Source organism: Scyliorhinus torazame, chromosome 23, assembly GCF_047496885.1.
Source record: "Scyliorhinus torazame isolate Kashiwa2021f chromosome 23, sScyTor2.1, whole genome shotgun sequence".
Lineage (NCBI taxonomy): Eukaryota > Metazoa > Chordata > Chondrichthyes > Carcharhiniformes > Scyliorhinidae > Scyliorhinus > Scyliorhinus torazame.
In genome coordinates, this window is record NC_092729.1 from 86862492 (window position 1) to 86877900 (window position 15409).

Consider the following 15409-nt stretch of genomic DNA (forward strand, 5'->3'; position numbering starts at 1 on the left):
TGGGTCTAACCAAGGGATACGGAGACCGGGACTGTGCACGGTGCTCCGAGTGTGGGTCTAACCGAGGGATAGGGAGACCGGGACTGTGCACGGTGCACCGAGTGTGGGTCTAACCGAGGGATATGGAGACCGGGACTGTGCACGGTGCTCCGAGTGTGGATCTAACCGAGGGATACGGAGACCGGGACTGTGCACGGGGCTCCGAGTGTGGGTCTGACGGCGGGATATGGAGACCGGGACTGTGCACGGTGCTCCCAGTGTGGGTCTGACCGAGGGATACGGAGACCGGGACTGTGCACGGTGCTCCGAGTGTGGGTCTAACCAAGGGATACGGAGACCGGGACTGTGCACGGTGCTCCGAGTGTGGGTCTGATCGAGGGATACGGAGACCGGGACTGTGCACGGTGCTCCGAGTGTGGGTCTGACCGAGGGATACGGAGACCGGGACTGTGCACGGTGCTCCGAGTGTGGGTCTGATCGAGGGATACGGAGACCGGGACTGTGCACGGTGCTCCGAGCGTGAGTCTAACCGAGGGATACGGAGACCGGGACTGTGCATGGTGCTCCGAGTGTGGGACTAACCGAGGGATACGGAGACTGGGAGTGTACACTGTGCTCCGAGTGTGGGTCTGACCGAGGGACACGGAGACCGTGACTGTGCACGGTGCTCCGAGTGTGGGTCTAACCGAGGGATAGGGAGACCGGGACTGTGCACGGTGCTCCGAGTGTGGGTCTAACCGAGGGATACGGAGACCGGGACTCTGCACGGTGCTCCGAGTGTGGGTCTAACCGAGGGATACGGAGACGGGGACTGTGCACGGTGCTCCGAGTGTGGGTCTGACCGAGGGACACGGAGACCGTGACTGTGCACGGTGCTCCGAGTGTGGGTCTAACCGAGGGATAGGGAGACCGGGGCTGTGCACGGTGCTCCGAGTGTGGGTCTGACCGAGGGACACGGAGACCGTGACTGTGCACGGTGCTCCGAGTGTGGGTCTAACCGAGGGATAGGGAGAACGGGACTGTGCACGGTGCTCCGAGTGTGGGTCTAACCGAGGGATACGGAGACCGGGACTCTGCACGGTGCTCCGAGTGTGGGTCTAACCGAGGGATACGGAGACGGGGACTGTGCACGGTGCTCCGAGTGTGGGTCTGACCGAGGGATACGGAGACCGGGACTGTGCATGGTGCTCCGAGTGTGGGTCTAACCAAGGGATACGGAGACCGGGACTGTGCACGGTGCTCCGAGTGTGGGTCTGACCGAGGGATACGGAGACCGGGACTGTGCACGGTGCTCCGAGTGTGGGTCTGACCGAGGGATACGGAGACCAGGACTGTGCACGGTGCTCCGAGTGTGGGTCTAACCGAGGGATAGGGAGACCGGGACTGTGCACGGTGCTCCGAGTGTGGGTCTGACGGCGGGATACGGAGACCGGGACTGTGCACGGGGCTCCGAGTGTGGGTCTAACCGAGGGATACGGAGACCGGGACTGTGCACGGGGCTCCGAGTGTGGGTCTAACCGAGGGATACGGAGACCGGGACTGTGCACGGTGCTCCGAGTGTGGGTCTGACCGGGGGACACGGAGACCGGGACTGTGCACGGTGCTCCGAGTGTGGGTCAAACCGAGGGATACGGAGACCGGGACTGTGCACGGTGCTCCGAGTGTGAGTCTAACCGAGGGATACGGAGACCGGGACTGTGCCCGGTGCTCCGAGTGTGGGTCTTACCGAGGGATACGGAGACCGGGACTGTGCACGGTGCTCCGAGTGTGAGTCTAACCGAGGGATACGGAGACCGGGACTGTGCACGGTGCTCCGAGTGTGGGACTAACCGAGGGATACGGAGACTGGGAGTGTACACGGTGCTCCGAGTGTGGGTCTGACCGAGGGATACGGAGACCAGGACTGTGCACGGTGCTCCGAGTGTGGGTTTAACCGAGGGATAGGGAGACCGGGACTGTGCACGGTGCACCGAGTGTGGGTCTAACCGAGGGATATGGAGACCGGGACTGTGCACGGTGCTCCGAGTGTGGGTCTGACGGCGGGATACGGAGACCGGGACTGTGCACGGTGCTCCGAGTGTGGGTCTCACCGAGGGATACGGAGACCGGGACTGTGCACGGTGCTCCGAGTGTGGGTCTCACCGAGGGATACGGAGACCGGGACTGTGCACGGGGCTCCGAGTGTGGGTCTAACCGAGGGATACGGAGACCAGGACTGTGCACGGTGCTCCAAGTGTGGGTCTGATCGAGGGATACGGAGACCGGGACTGTGCACGGTGCTCCGAGTGTGGGTCTAACCGAGGGACACGGAGACCGGGACTGTGCACGGTGCTCCGAGTGTGGGTCTAACCGAGGGATACGGAGACCGGGACTGTGCACGGTGCTCCGAGTGTGGGTCTGACCGAGGGATACGGAGACCGGGACTGTGCACGGTGCTCCGAGTGTGGGCCTAACCGAGGGATAGGGAGACCGGGACTGTGCACGGTGCTCCGAGTGTGGGTCTGACCGAGGGATAGGGAGACCGGGACTGAGCACGGTGCCCCGAGTGTGGGTCTGACCGAGGGAAACGGAGACCGGGACTGTGCACGGTGCTCCGAGTGTGGGTCTAACCGAGGGACACGGAGACCGGGACTGTGCACGGTGCTCCGAGTGTGGGTCTGATCGAGGGATACGGAGACCGGGACTGTGCACGGTGCTCCGAGTGTGGGTCTAACCGAGGGATACGGAGACCGGGACTGTGCACGGTGCTCCGACTGTGGGTCTGACCGAGGGATACGGAGACCGGGACTGTGCACGGTGCTCCGAGTGTGGGTCTAACCGAGGGATACGGAGACCGGGACTGTGCACGGTGTTCCGAGTGTGGGTCTAACCGAGGGATACGGAGACCGGGACTGTGCACGGTGCTCCGAGTGTGGGTCTGACCGAGGGATACGGTGACCGGGACTGTGCACGGTGCTCCGAGTGTGGGTCTGACCGAGGGATACGGAGACCGGGGCTGTGCACGGTGCTCCGAGTGTGGGTCTGACCGCGGGATACGGAGACCCGGACTGTGCACGGTGCTCCAAGTGTGGGTCTGACCGGGGGATACGGAGACCGGGACTGTGCACGGTGCTCCGAGCGTGGGTCTGACCGAGGGATACGGAGACCGGGACTGTGCACGGTGCTCCGAGCGTGGGTCTGACCGAGGGATACGGAGACCCGGACTGTGCACGGTGCTCCAAGTGTGGGTCTGACCGGGGGATACGGAGACCGGGACTGTGCACGGTGCTCCGAGTGTGGGTCTGACCGAGGGATACGGAGACCGGGACTGTGCACGGTGCTCCGAGTGTGGGTCTAACCGAGGGATACGGAGACCGGGACTGTGCACGGTGCTCCGAGTGTGGGTCTAACCGAGGGATACGGAGACCGGGACTGTGCACGGTGCTCCGAGTGTGGGTCTGACCGGGGGACACGGAGACCGGGACTGTGCACGGTGCTCCGAGTGTGGGTCTGACCGAGGGATACGGAGACCGGGACTGTGCACGGTGCTCCGAGTGTGAGTCTAACCGAGGGATACGGAGACCGGGACTGTGCCCGGTGCTCCGAGTGTGGGTCTTACCGAGGGATACGGAGACCGGGACTGTGCACGGTGCTCCGAGTGTGAGTCTAACCGAGGGATACGGAGACCGGGACTGTGCACGGTGCTCCGAGTGTGGGACTAACCGAGGGATACGGAGACTGGGAGTGTACACGGTGCTCCGAGTGTGGGTCTGACCGAGGGATACGGAGACCAGGACTGTGCACGGTGCTCCGAGTGTGGGTTTAACCGAGGGATAGGGAGACCGGGACTGTGCACGGTGCACCGAGTGTGGGTCTAACCGAGGGATATGGAGACCGGGACTGTGCACGGTGCTCCGAGTGTGGGTCTGACGGCGGGATACGGAGACCGGGACTGTGCACGGTGCTCCGAGTGTGGGTCTCACCGAGGGATACGGAGACCGGGACTGTGCACGGTGCTCCGAGTGTGGGTCTCACCGAGGGATACGGAGACCGGGACTGTGCACGGGGCTCCGAGTGTGGGTCTAACCGAGGGATACGGAGACCAGGACTGTGCACGGTGCTCCAAGTGTGGGTCTGATCGAGGGATACGGAGACCGGGACTGTGCACGGTGCTCCGAGTGTGGGTCTAACCGAGGGACACGGAGACCGGGACTGTGCACGGTGCTCCGAGTGTGGGTCTAACCGAGGGATACGGAGACCGGGACTGTGCACGGTGCTCCGAGTGTGGGTCTAACCGAGGGATACGGAGACCGGGACTGTGCACGGTGCTCCGAGTGTGGGTCTGACCGAGGGATACGGAGACCGGGACTGTGCACGGTGCTCCGAGTGTGGGCCTAACCGAGGGATAGGGAGACCGGGACTGTGCACGGTGCTCCGAGTGTGGGTCTGACCGAGGGATAGGGAGACCGGGACTGAGCACGGTGCCCCGAGTGTGGGTCTGACCGAGGGAAACGGAGACCGGGACTGTGCACGGTGCTCCGAGTGTGGGTCTAACCGAGGGACACGGAGACCGGGACTGTGCACGGTGCTCCGAGTGTGGGTCTGATCGAGGGATACGGAGACCGGGACTGTGCACGGTGCTCCGAGTGTGGGTCTAACCGAGGGATACGGAGACCGGGACTGTGCACGGTGCTCCGAGTGTGGTTCTAACCGAGGGACACGGAGACCGGGACTGTGCACGGTGCTCCGACTGTGGGTCTGACCGAGGGATACGGAGACCGGGACTGTGCACGGTGCTCCGAGTGTGGGTCTAACCGAGGGATACGGAGACCGGGACTGTGCACGGTGCTCCGAGTGTGGGTCTAACCGAGGGATACGGAGACCGGGACTGTGCGCGGTGCTCGGAGTGTGGGTCTGACCGAGGGACACGGAGACCGGGACTGTGCACGGTGCTCCGAGTGTGGGTCTAACCGAGGGATACGGAGACCGGGACTGTGCACGGTGCTCGGAGTGTGGGTCTGACCGAGGGATACGGAGACCGGGACTGTGCACGGTGCTCGGAGTGTGGGTCTGACCGAGGGATACGGAGACCGGGACTGTGCACGGTGCTCCGAGGGTGGGACAAAGCGAGGGATACGGAGACCGGGACTGCGCACGGTGCTCCGAGTGTGGGTCTGACCGAGGGATACGGAGACCGGGACTGTGCACGGTGCCCCGAGTGTGGGTCTAACCGAGGGACACGGAGACCGGGACTGTGCACGGTGCTCCGAGTGTGGGTCTAACCGAGGGATACGGAGACGGGGACTGTGCACGGTGCTCCCAGTGTGGGTCTGACCGAGGGATACTGAGACCGGGACTGTGCACGGTGCTCCGAGTGTGGGTCTAACCGAGGGATACGGAGACCGGGACTGTGCATGGTGCTCCGAGTGTGGGTCTAACCGAGGGATACGGAGACCGGGACAGTGCACGGTGCTCTGAGTGTGGGTCTAACCGAGGGATACGGAGACCGGGACTGTGCACGGTGCTCCGAGTGTGGGTCTGACCGAGGGATAGGGAGACCGGGACTGTGCACGGTGCTCCGAGTGTGGGTCTGACCGAGGGATACGGAGACCGGGACTGTGCACGGTGCTCCGAGTGTGGGTCTAACCGAGGGATACAGAGACCGGGACTGTGCACGGTGCTCCGAGTGTGGGTCTAACCGAGGGATACAGAGACCGGGACTGTGCACAGTGCTCCGAGTGTGGGTCTGACCGAGGGATACGGAGACCGGGACTGTGCACGGTGCTCCGAGTGTGGGTCTGACCGAGGGATACGGAGACCGGGACTGTGCACGGTGCTCCGAGTGTGGGTCTGACAGAGGGATAGGGAGAGAGGGACTGTGCACGGTGCTCCGAGTGTGGGTCTGACCGAGGGACACGGAGACCGGGACTGTGCACGGTGCTCCGAGTGTGGGTCTGACCGAGGGATACGGAGACCGGGACTGTGCACGGTGCTCCGAGTGTGGGTCTGACCGAGGGAAACAGAGACCGAGACTGTGCACGGTGCTCCGAGTGTGGGTCTGACCGAGGGATACGGAGACCGGAACTGTGCACGGTGCTCCGAGTGTGGGTCTGACTGAGGGATACGGAGACCGGGACTGTGCACGGGGCTCCGAGTGTGGGTCTGACCGGGGGACACGGAGACCGGGACTGTGCACGGTGCTCCGAGTGTGGGTCAAACCGAGGGATACGGAGACCGGGACTGTGCACGGTGCTCCGAGTGTGAGTCTAACCGAGGGATACGGAGACCGGGACTGTGCCCGGTGCTCCGAGTGTGGGTCTTACCGAGGGATACGGAGACCGGGACTGTGCACGGTGCTCCGAGTGTGAGTCTAACCGAGGGATACGGAGACCGGGACTGTGCACGGTGCTCCGAGTGTGGGACTAACCGAGGGATACGGAGACTGGGAGTGTACACGGTGCTCCGAGTGTGGGTCTGACCGAGGGATACGGAGACCAGGACTGTGCACGGTGCTCCGAGTGTGGGTTTAACCGAGGGATAGGGAGACCGGGACTGTGCACGGTGCACCGAGTGTGGGTCTAACCGAGGGATATGGAGACCGGGACTGTGCACGGTGCTCCGAGTGTGGGTCTGACGGCGGGATACGGAGACCGGGACTGTGCACGGTGCTCCGAGTGTGGGTCTCACCGAGGGATACGGAGACCGGGACTGTGCACGGTGCTCCGAGTGTGGGTCTCACCGAGGGATACGGAGACCGGGACTGTGCACGGGGCTCCGAGTGTGGGTCTAACCGAGGGATACGGAGACCAGGACTGTGCACGGTGCTCCAAGTGTGGGTCTGATCGAGGGATACGGAGACCGGGACTGTGCACGGTGCTCCGAGTGTGGGTCTAACCGAGGGACACGGAGACCGGGACTGTGCACGGTGCTCCGAGTGTGGGTCTAACCGAGGGATACGGAGACCGGGACTGTGCACGGTGCTCCGAGTGTGGGTCTGACCGAGGGATACGGAGACCGGGACTGTGCACGGTGCTCCGAGTGTGGGCCTAACCGAGGGATAGGGAGACCGGGACTGTGCACGGTGCTCCGAGTGTGGGTCTGACCGAGGGATAGGGAGACCGGGACTGAGCACGGTGCCCCGAGTGTGGGTCTGACCGAGGGAAACGGAGACCGGGACTGTGCACGGTGCTCCGAGTGTGGGTCTAACCGAGGGACACGGAGACCGGGACTGTGCACGGTGCTCCGAGTGTGGGTCTGATCGAGGGATACGGAGACCGGGACTGTGCACGGTGCTCCGAGTGTGGGTCTAACCGAGGGATACGGAGACCGGGACTGTGCACGGTGCTCCGAGTGTGGTTCTAACCGAGGGACACGGAGACCGGGACTGTGCACGGTGCTCCGACTGTGGGTCTGACCGAGGGATACGGAGACCGGGACTGTGCACGGTGCTCCGAGTGTGGGTCTAACCGAGGGATACGGAGACCGGGACTGTGCACGGTGTTCCGAGTGTGGGTCTAACCGAGGGATACGGAGACCGGGACTGTGCACGGTGCTCCGAGTGTGGGTCTGACCGAGGGATACGGTGACCGGGACTGTGCACGGTGCTCCGAGTGTGGGTCTGACCGAGGGATACGGAGACCGGGGCTGTGCACGGTGCTCCGAGTGTGGGTCTGACCGCGGGATACGGAGACCCGGACTGTGCACGGTGCTCCAAGTGTGGGTCTGACCGGGGGATACGGAGACCGGGACTGTGCACGGTGCTCCGAGCGTGGGTCTGACCGAGGGATACGGAGACCGGGACTGTGCACGGTGCTCCGAGCGTGGGTCTGACCGAGGGATACGGAGACCCGGACTGTGCACGGTGCTCCAAGTGTGGGTCTGACCGGGGGATACGGAGACCGGGACTGTGCACGGTGCTCCGAGTGTGGGTCTGACCGAGGGATACGGAGACCGGGACTGTGCACGGTGCTCCGAGTGTGGGTCTAACCGAGGGATACGGAGACCGGGACTGTGCACGGTGCTCCGACTGTGGGTCTAACCGAGGGATACGGAGACCGGGACTGTGCACGGTGCTCCGAGTGTGGGTCTGACCGGGGGACACGGAGACCGGGACTGTGCACGGTGCTCCGAGTGTGGGTCTGACCGAGGGATACGGAGACCGGGACTGTGCACGGTGCTCCGAGTGTGAGTCTAACCGAGGGATACGGAGACCGGGACTGTGCCCGGTGCTCCGAGTGTGGGTCTTACCGAGGGATACGGAGACCGGGACTGTGCACGGTGCTCCGAGTGTGAGTCTAACCGAGGGATACGGAGACCGGGACTGTGCACGGTGCTCCGAGTGTGGGACTAACCGAGGGATACGGAGACTGGGAGTGTACACGGTGCTCCGAGTGTGGGTCTGACCGAGGGATACGGAGACCAGGACTGTGCACGGTGCTCCGAGTGTGGGATTAACCGAGCGATAGGGAGACCGGGACTGTGCACGGTGCACCGAGTGTGGGTCTAACCGAGGGATATGGAGACCGGGACTGTGCACGGTGCTCCGAGTGTGGGTCTGACGGCGGGATACGGAGACCGGGACTGTGCACGGTGCTCCGAGTGTGGGTCTCACCGAGGGATACGGAGACCGGGACTGTGCACGGTGCTCCGAGTGTGGGTCTCACCGAGGGATACGGAGACCGGGACTGTGCACGGGGCTCCGAGTGTGGGTCTAACCGAGGGATACGGAGACCAGGACTGTGCACGGTGCTCCAAGTGTGGGTCTGATCGAGGGATACGGAGACCGGGACTGTGCACGGTGCTCCGAGTGTGGGTCTAACCGAGGGACACGGAGACCGGGACTGTGCACGGTGCTCCGAGTGTGGGTCTAACCGAGGGATACGGAGACCGGGACTGTGCACGGTGCTCCGAGTGTGGGTCTAACCGAGGGATACGGAGACCGGGACTGTGCACGGTGCTCCGAGTGTGGGTCTGACCGAGGGATACGGAGACCGGGACTGTGCACGGTGCTCCGAGTGTGGGCCTAACCGAGGGATAGGGAGACCGGGACTGTGCACGGTGCTCCGAGTGTGGGTCTGACCGAGGGATAGGGAGACCGGGACTGAGCACGGTGCCCCGAGTGTGGGTCTGACCGAGGGAAACGGAGACCGGGACTGTGCACGGTGCTCCGAGTGTGGGTCTAACCGAGGGACACGGAGACCGGGACTGTGCACGGTGCTCCGAGTGTGGGTCTGATCGAGGGATACGGAGACCGGGACTGTGCACGGTGCTCCGAGTGTGGGTCTAACCGAGGGATACGGAGACCGGGACTGTGCACGGTGCTCCGAGTGTGGTTCTAACCGAGGGACACGGAGACCGGGACTGTGCACGGTGCTCCGACTGTGGGTCTGACCGAGGGATACGGAGACCGGGACTGTGCACGGTGCTCCGAGTGTGGGTCTAACCGAGGGATACGGAGACCGGGACTGTGCACGGTGCTCCGAGTGTGGGTCTAACCGAGGGATACGGAGACCGGGACTGTGCGCGGTGCTCGGAGTGTGGGTCTGACCGAGGGACACGGAGACCGGGACTGTGCACGGTGCTCCGAGTGTGGGTCTAACCGAGGGATACGGAGACCGGGACTGTGCACGGTGCTCGGAGTGTGGGTCTGACCGAGGGATACGGAGACCGGGACTGTGCACGGTGCTCGGAGTGTGGGTCTGACCGAGGGATACGGAGACCGGGACTGTGCACGGTGCTCCGAGGGTGGGACAAAGCGAGGGATGCGGAGACCGGGACTGCGCACGGTGCTCCGAGTGTGGGTCTGACCGAGGGATACGGAGACCGGGACTGTGCACGGTGCCCCGAGTGTGGGTCTAACCGAGGGACACGGAGACCGGGACTGTGCACGGTGCTCCGAGTGTGGGTCTAACCGAGGGATACGGAGACGGGGACTGTGCACGGTGCTCCCAGTGTGGGTCTGACCGAGGGATACTGAGACCGGGACTGTGCACGGTGCTCCGAGTGTGGGTCTAACCGAGGGATACGGAGACCGGGACTGTGCACGGTGCTCCGAGTGTGGGTCTAACCGAGGGATACGGAGACCGGGACAGTGCACGGTGCTCTGAGTGTGGGTCTAACCGAGGGATACGGAGACCGGGACTGTGCACGGTGCTCCGAGTGTGGGTCTGACCGAGGGATAGGGAGACCGGGACTGTGCACGGTGCTCCGAGTGTGGGTCTGACCGAGGGATACGGAGACCGGGACTGTGCACGGTGCTCCGAGTGTGGGTCTGACAGAGGGATAGGGAGAGAGGGACTGTGCACGGTGCTCCGAGTGTGGGTCTGACCGAGGGATAGGGAGACCGGGACTGTGCACGGTGCTCCGAGTGTGGGTCTGACCGAGGGATACGGAGACCGGGACTGTGCACGGTGCTCCGAGTGTGGGTCTGACAGAGGGATAGGGAGAGAGGGACTGTGCACGGTGCTCCGAGTGTGGGTCTGACCGAGGGACACGGAGACCGGGACTGTGCACGGTGCTCCGAGTGTGGGTCTGACCGAGGGATACGGAGACCGGGACTGTGCACGGTGCTCCGAGTGTGGGTCTGACCGAGGGAAACAGAGACCGGGACTGTGCACGGTGCTCCGAGTGTGGGTCTGACCGAGGGATACGGAGACCGGAACTGTGCACGGTGCTCCGAGTGTGGGTCTGACTGAGGGATACGGAGACCGGGACTGTGCACGGTGCTCCGAGTGTGGGTCTGACCGAGGGATACGGAGACCGGGACTGTGCACGGTGCTCCGAGTGTGGGTCTAACCGAGGGATACAGAGACCGGGACTGTGCACAGTGCTCCGAGTGTGGGTCTGACCGAGGGATACGGAGACCGGGACTGTGCACGGTGCTCCGAGTGTGGGTCTGACCGAGGGATACGGAGACCGGGACTGTGCACGGTGCTCCGAGTGTGGGTCTGACCGAGGGACACGGAGACCGGGACTGTGCACGGTGCTCCGAGTGTGGGTCTAACCGAGGGATACGGAGACCGGGATTGTGCACCGTGCTCCGAGTGTGAGTCTAACCGGGGGACAGGCAGACCGGGACTGTGCACGGTGCTCCGAGTGTGGGTCTGACCGAGGGACACGGAGACCGGGACTGTGCACGGTGCTCCGAGTGTGGGTCTAACCGAGGGATACGGAGACCGGGATTGTGCACGGTGCTCCGAGTGTGGGTCTGACCGAGGGATAGGGAGACCGGGACTGTGCACGGTGCTCCGAGTGTGGGTCTAACCGAGGGATACTGAGACCGGGACTGTGCACGGTGCTCCGAGTGTGGGTCTGACCGAGGGACACGGAGACCGGGACTGTGCACGGTGCTCCGAGTGTGGGTCTAACGGAGGGATACAGAGACCGGGACTGTGCACGGTGCTCCGAGTGTGGGTCTGACCGAGGGATACGGAGACCGGGACTGTGCACGGTGCTCCGAGTGTGGGTCTGACCGAGGGATACGGAGACCGGGACTGTGCACGGTGCTCCGAGTGTGGGTCTGACCGAGGGATACGGAGACCGGGACTGTGCACGGTGCCCCGAGTGTGGGTCTGACCGAGGGATACGGAGACCGGGACTGTGCACGGTGTGGCTGCGTTAACGTTTGTCTGCTTTCCGGCAGAGGGGAGTCGGGAGCTGGGAAGACAGAGAATACGAAGAAGGTCATTCAGTACCTCGCTCACGTGGCCTCGTCGCACAAGGGCCGGAAGGATCACACTGCTCCCGTGAGTGACGCCGCGTGTCCGCGCCTCGCGACCCGGGGGTCCCCCATCGCCCGTTACCGGGGCAGAGGGTGGGACGTGAGGGGGAGGAGATGAGACATCAATTGCCCGTCCCGACTTGCCCCTCGAGGAGGGGGTTGGTACGAGGCTCGGAGGGCCCTGCCCAGACGCTGCCTCCGCCCCTCCACCGCTGGGACCCTCCGCCCTCCACCGCTGCGAGGTGACTCCGCCATTGCGGCCCCCTCTCCTCTCTGGCCTCCCTCCCTCTCCCCCTCCCTCCACCTCCCCCTCCCTCCCTCCCTCCTCTCCCTCCCCCTACCTCCCTCACCCTCCCTCCCTCCCTCTCCCCCTCCCTCCCTCCGCCTCGCCGTCCCTCCCCCTCCCCCTCCCTCCCTCCCTCTCCCCCTCCCTCCTCTCCCCCTCCTTTCTCCCCTTCCCCCTCCCTCCCTCCCTCTCCCCCTCCCTCCCCCTCCTCCCTCCCTCTCCCCCCCCTCCCTCCCTCCCTCTCCCCCTCCCTCCCTCTCCCCCTCCCTCCCTCCCTCTCCCCCTCCCTCCCTCCCTCTCCCCCTCCCCCTCCTCCCTCCCTCCCCCTCCCTCCCCCCCTCCCTCCCCCTCCCTCCCCCTCCCTCCCCTCCCCTCCCTCCTCCCCCTCCCTCTCCCCCTCCCTCCCTCCCCTCCTCTCCACTCCTCCCTCCCTCCCTCTCCACTCCCTCCCTCCCTCCCTCTCCCCTCCCTCCCTCCCACTCCCTCCCTCCCTCTCCCCCTCCCTCCTCCCTCTCCCCCTCCCTCCCTCCCTCTCCCCCTCCCTCCCTCCCTCTCCCCTCCCTCCCTCCCTCCCTCTCCCACCCTCCTCCCCTCCCCCTCCCTCCCTCCCTCTCCCCTTCCTCCCTCCCTCTCCCCTCCCTCCCTCCCTCTCACCCCTCCCTCCCTCTCCCCTCCCTCCCTCTCCCCCTCCCTCCCTCTCCCCCTCCCTCCCTCCCTCCTCTCCCCCCTCCCTCCCTCCCTCCCTCTCCCCCCTCCCTCCCTCCCTCTCCCCCCTCCCTCCCTCCCTCTCCCCCTCCCTCCCTCTCCCCTCTCTCCCCCTCCCTCCCTCCCTCGCCCCCTCACTCCCTCGCCCCCTCACTCCCTCTCCCCCTCCCTCCCTCTCCCCCTCCCTCTCCCCCTCCCTCTCCCCCTCCCTCCCTCTCCCCCTCTCTCCCTCTCCCCCTCCATCCCTCTCCCCCTCCCTCCCCTCTCCCCCTCTCCCCCTCCCCCTCCCTCCCTCTCCCCCTCTCCCCCTCCCCCTCTCCCCCTCCCTCTCCCCCTCCCTCCCTCTCCCCCTCCCTCCCTCCCCCTCCCTCCCTCCCTCCATCCCTCCCTCCCTCCCTCTCCCCTCCCTCCTCCCTCCATCCCTCCCTCTACCGCCTGCTCTGAGCCCCGTGTAGGTTTCAGTGGATCAGGCCTGTCCAATGTCCGCATTCACGTCGACGGGGCTGGAATACAAGACCGGGGATGTACTTCCCAGGCTCCGCTCAGGCCCCATTCGGAGTACCGTGAGCCGTTTCGGGCCCCGTCTCGAAGGGAGGACGTGCCGGGGCCTCGGGAAGGGGCCAGAGGGAGGTTCACCAGAATGATCCCCGGAACGAAGAGCTTGTCGTACGAGGAAACGGTCGAGGACTCTGGGTCTGTACTCGATGGAGTTTAGAAGGATGAGGGGGGATCTTAGTGAAACTTGCAGGATACGGCGAGGCCTGGATAGAGTGGTCGTGGAGAGGATGTCTCCACTTGTCGGAGAAGGCAGAGGGGGACACAATCTCAGACTGAAGGGTCCTTTCAAACAGAGATGAGGAGGAATTTCTCCAGCCAGAGGGAGGTGAATCTGTGGAAGTCTTTACCGCAGGAGGCTGTGGAGGCCACTTCGCTGAGTATTTAAGACAGAGATAGATCGGTTCTTGATTAATAAGGGGATCGGGGGTTATGGGGAGAAGGCAGGAGGGCGGGAGGAGAAAATGATTGAACAGCGGAGCCGACTCGATGGGCCGAATGGCCTGATGCTGCTCCTGTGTTCTCCAGTATTCAGGCGTTCGATTCCGAGGGAGCTACTCTGGGAGAATTGGTCAGCCTTTCCCCGGCTATGGGAGGAGGGAGTGAGTGGGGGTTTTGGGGAGGGAAACCTCCGAAACCCCAGCCCCCGTCGCCGTTCTCCCGCTCCCGGGCCTCCAGCCCTGGAAGGTGTGGGCCAGGAAGGGTTCGCCGGCTGTCCCGTCAGTGTTAACCGTTATGTGTCTCTCTCTCTCTCTCCTTTCTCTCCATCGTTCCCGGATAGCTGGAGCCCACCCAGCCATCCAAGTACCAGGCGAGTTCCCCTCAGCATGCCGACTGCTGCATCGCAACCCCCCCCCCCCACTGCCCCCCCCCGGCCTCCATTTCAGTCACAAGGGAGATCCAGAGTGCAACAGAGGACGGGTGGGGGTAGAGTTGGCGGGTGAATGGTTATCCGGGGGGGAGGGGTGATGAACGTCGCAAACATGTGCGCAGTGTCTTACTGATTGGCCTCCTAATTCATGGGGGGGGAGGGGGGGGGGCAGGGTGTGTGCGCAGAGGTTGAAGCTCTCCCCGCCCGCTGCTCGTTCGGACAAATGCAGAGTGGCAAATTTCAAAGGGTGGCATGGGTTTGCGTGGGCGGAGGGGAGGGTGCTGGTTTGCCTGGCGAGTGGGCACTGACGGGAAGGGGCGCGCGGGGGCGGGCAGTCTGGGCAGCAACGAGGGGAGAGAGGGAGATGGAGAGAGGGCCGGGCGGAGAGGAAGATGGGGAGGGGAGAGAGAGAGAAGGAATGAAACGGGGAGGGGGGGGGGGAGAGGGAGAACGAGACAAGGGAGAGGGAGGGAGAACGATACAAGGGAGAGGGAGAACGAGGAGACGGAGAGCGAGACGGGGGAGAGAGAGCGAGGCGGGGGAGAGAGAGAGCGAGACGGGGAGGGAGAGAGCCAGACGGGGGAGAGAGAGAACGTGACGGGGGGAGGGAGAACGAGACGGGGGAGAGAGAGAGCGAGACGGTGGAGAGAGAACGAGGCGAGGGAGTGAGAGAACGAGACGGGCGGAGAGAGAACGAGACGAGAGGGAGAGACGATACGGGGGGGTGGTGTGAGAGAACGAGACGAGAGGGAGAGAGAGAACGAGACGGGGGGGGAGAGAGAGAACGAGACGAGAGGGAGAGAGAGAACGAGCGGGGGGAGAGAGAGAACGAGACGGGGGAGAGAGAGAACGAGACAAGGGAGAGAGAGAACGAGACGGGGGAGAGAGAGAACGAGACAAGGAGAGAGAGAACGAGATGGGGAGAGAGAACGAGATGGGGAGAGAGAGAACGAGACGGGGAGAGAGAGAACGAGACGGGGGAGAGAGAGAACGAGCGGGGAGAGAGAACGACAAGGGAGAGAGAGAACGAGACAAGGAGAGAGAGAACGAGACGGGGAGAGAGAGAACGAGATTGGGGGAGAGAGAGAGAACTGTGTTTCGTTCTTTTTAACATTAATTTGTCTTTTTTGTTCACCCTCCCCCTCCCACGCACCCCCACTGTCTGCCTGTCCTGACAGAAACTCCTCCATCGCTTACGTGAGTCGGTGCCAACTCCCATCCTGCATTGCGTCTGTATCGCTCCCTCCGCATCCGCTCGCTCCTCTGGCTCTCTCTCTCTCTCCTTCTAATGGTT

At 64.5% G+C, this 15409-nt stretch overlaps 1 protein-coding gene across 1 annotated transcript in view; it reads left to right on the forward strand.

The window, feature by feature from the left end:
* The window catches only part of LOC140399684 (myosin-10), a 91283-nt gene that overhangs the window by 68433 nt on the left and 7441 nt on the right, over positions 1-15409 (forward strand). The window contains exons 4-5 of the mRNA XM_072489228.1: positions 11621-11723; positions 14026-14055. Of these exons, the coding sequence (XP_072345329.1) occupies positions 11621-11723; positions 14026-14055 (133 nt within the window). The remainder of the gene's footprint in view (positions 1-11620; positions 11724-14025; positions 14056-15409) is intronic.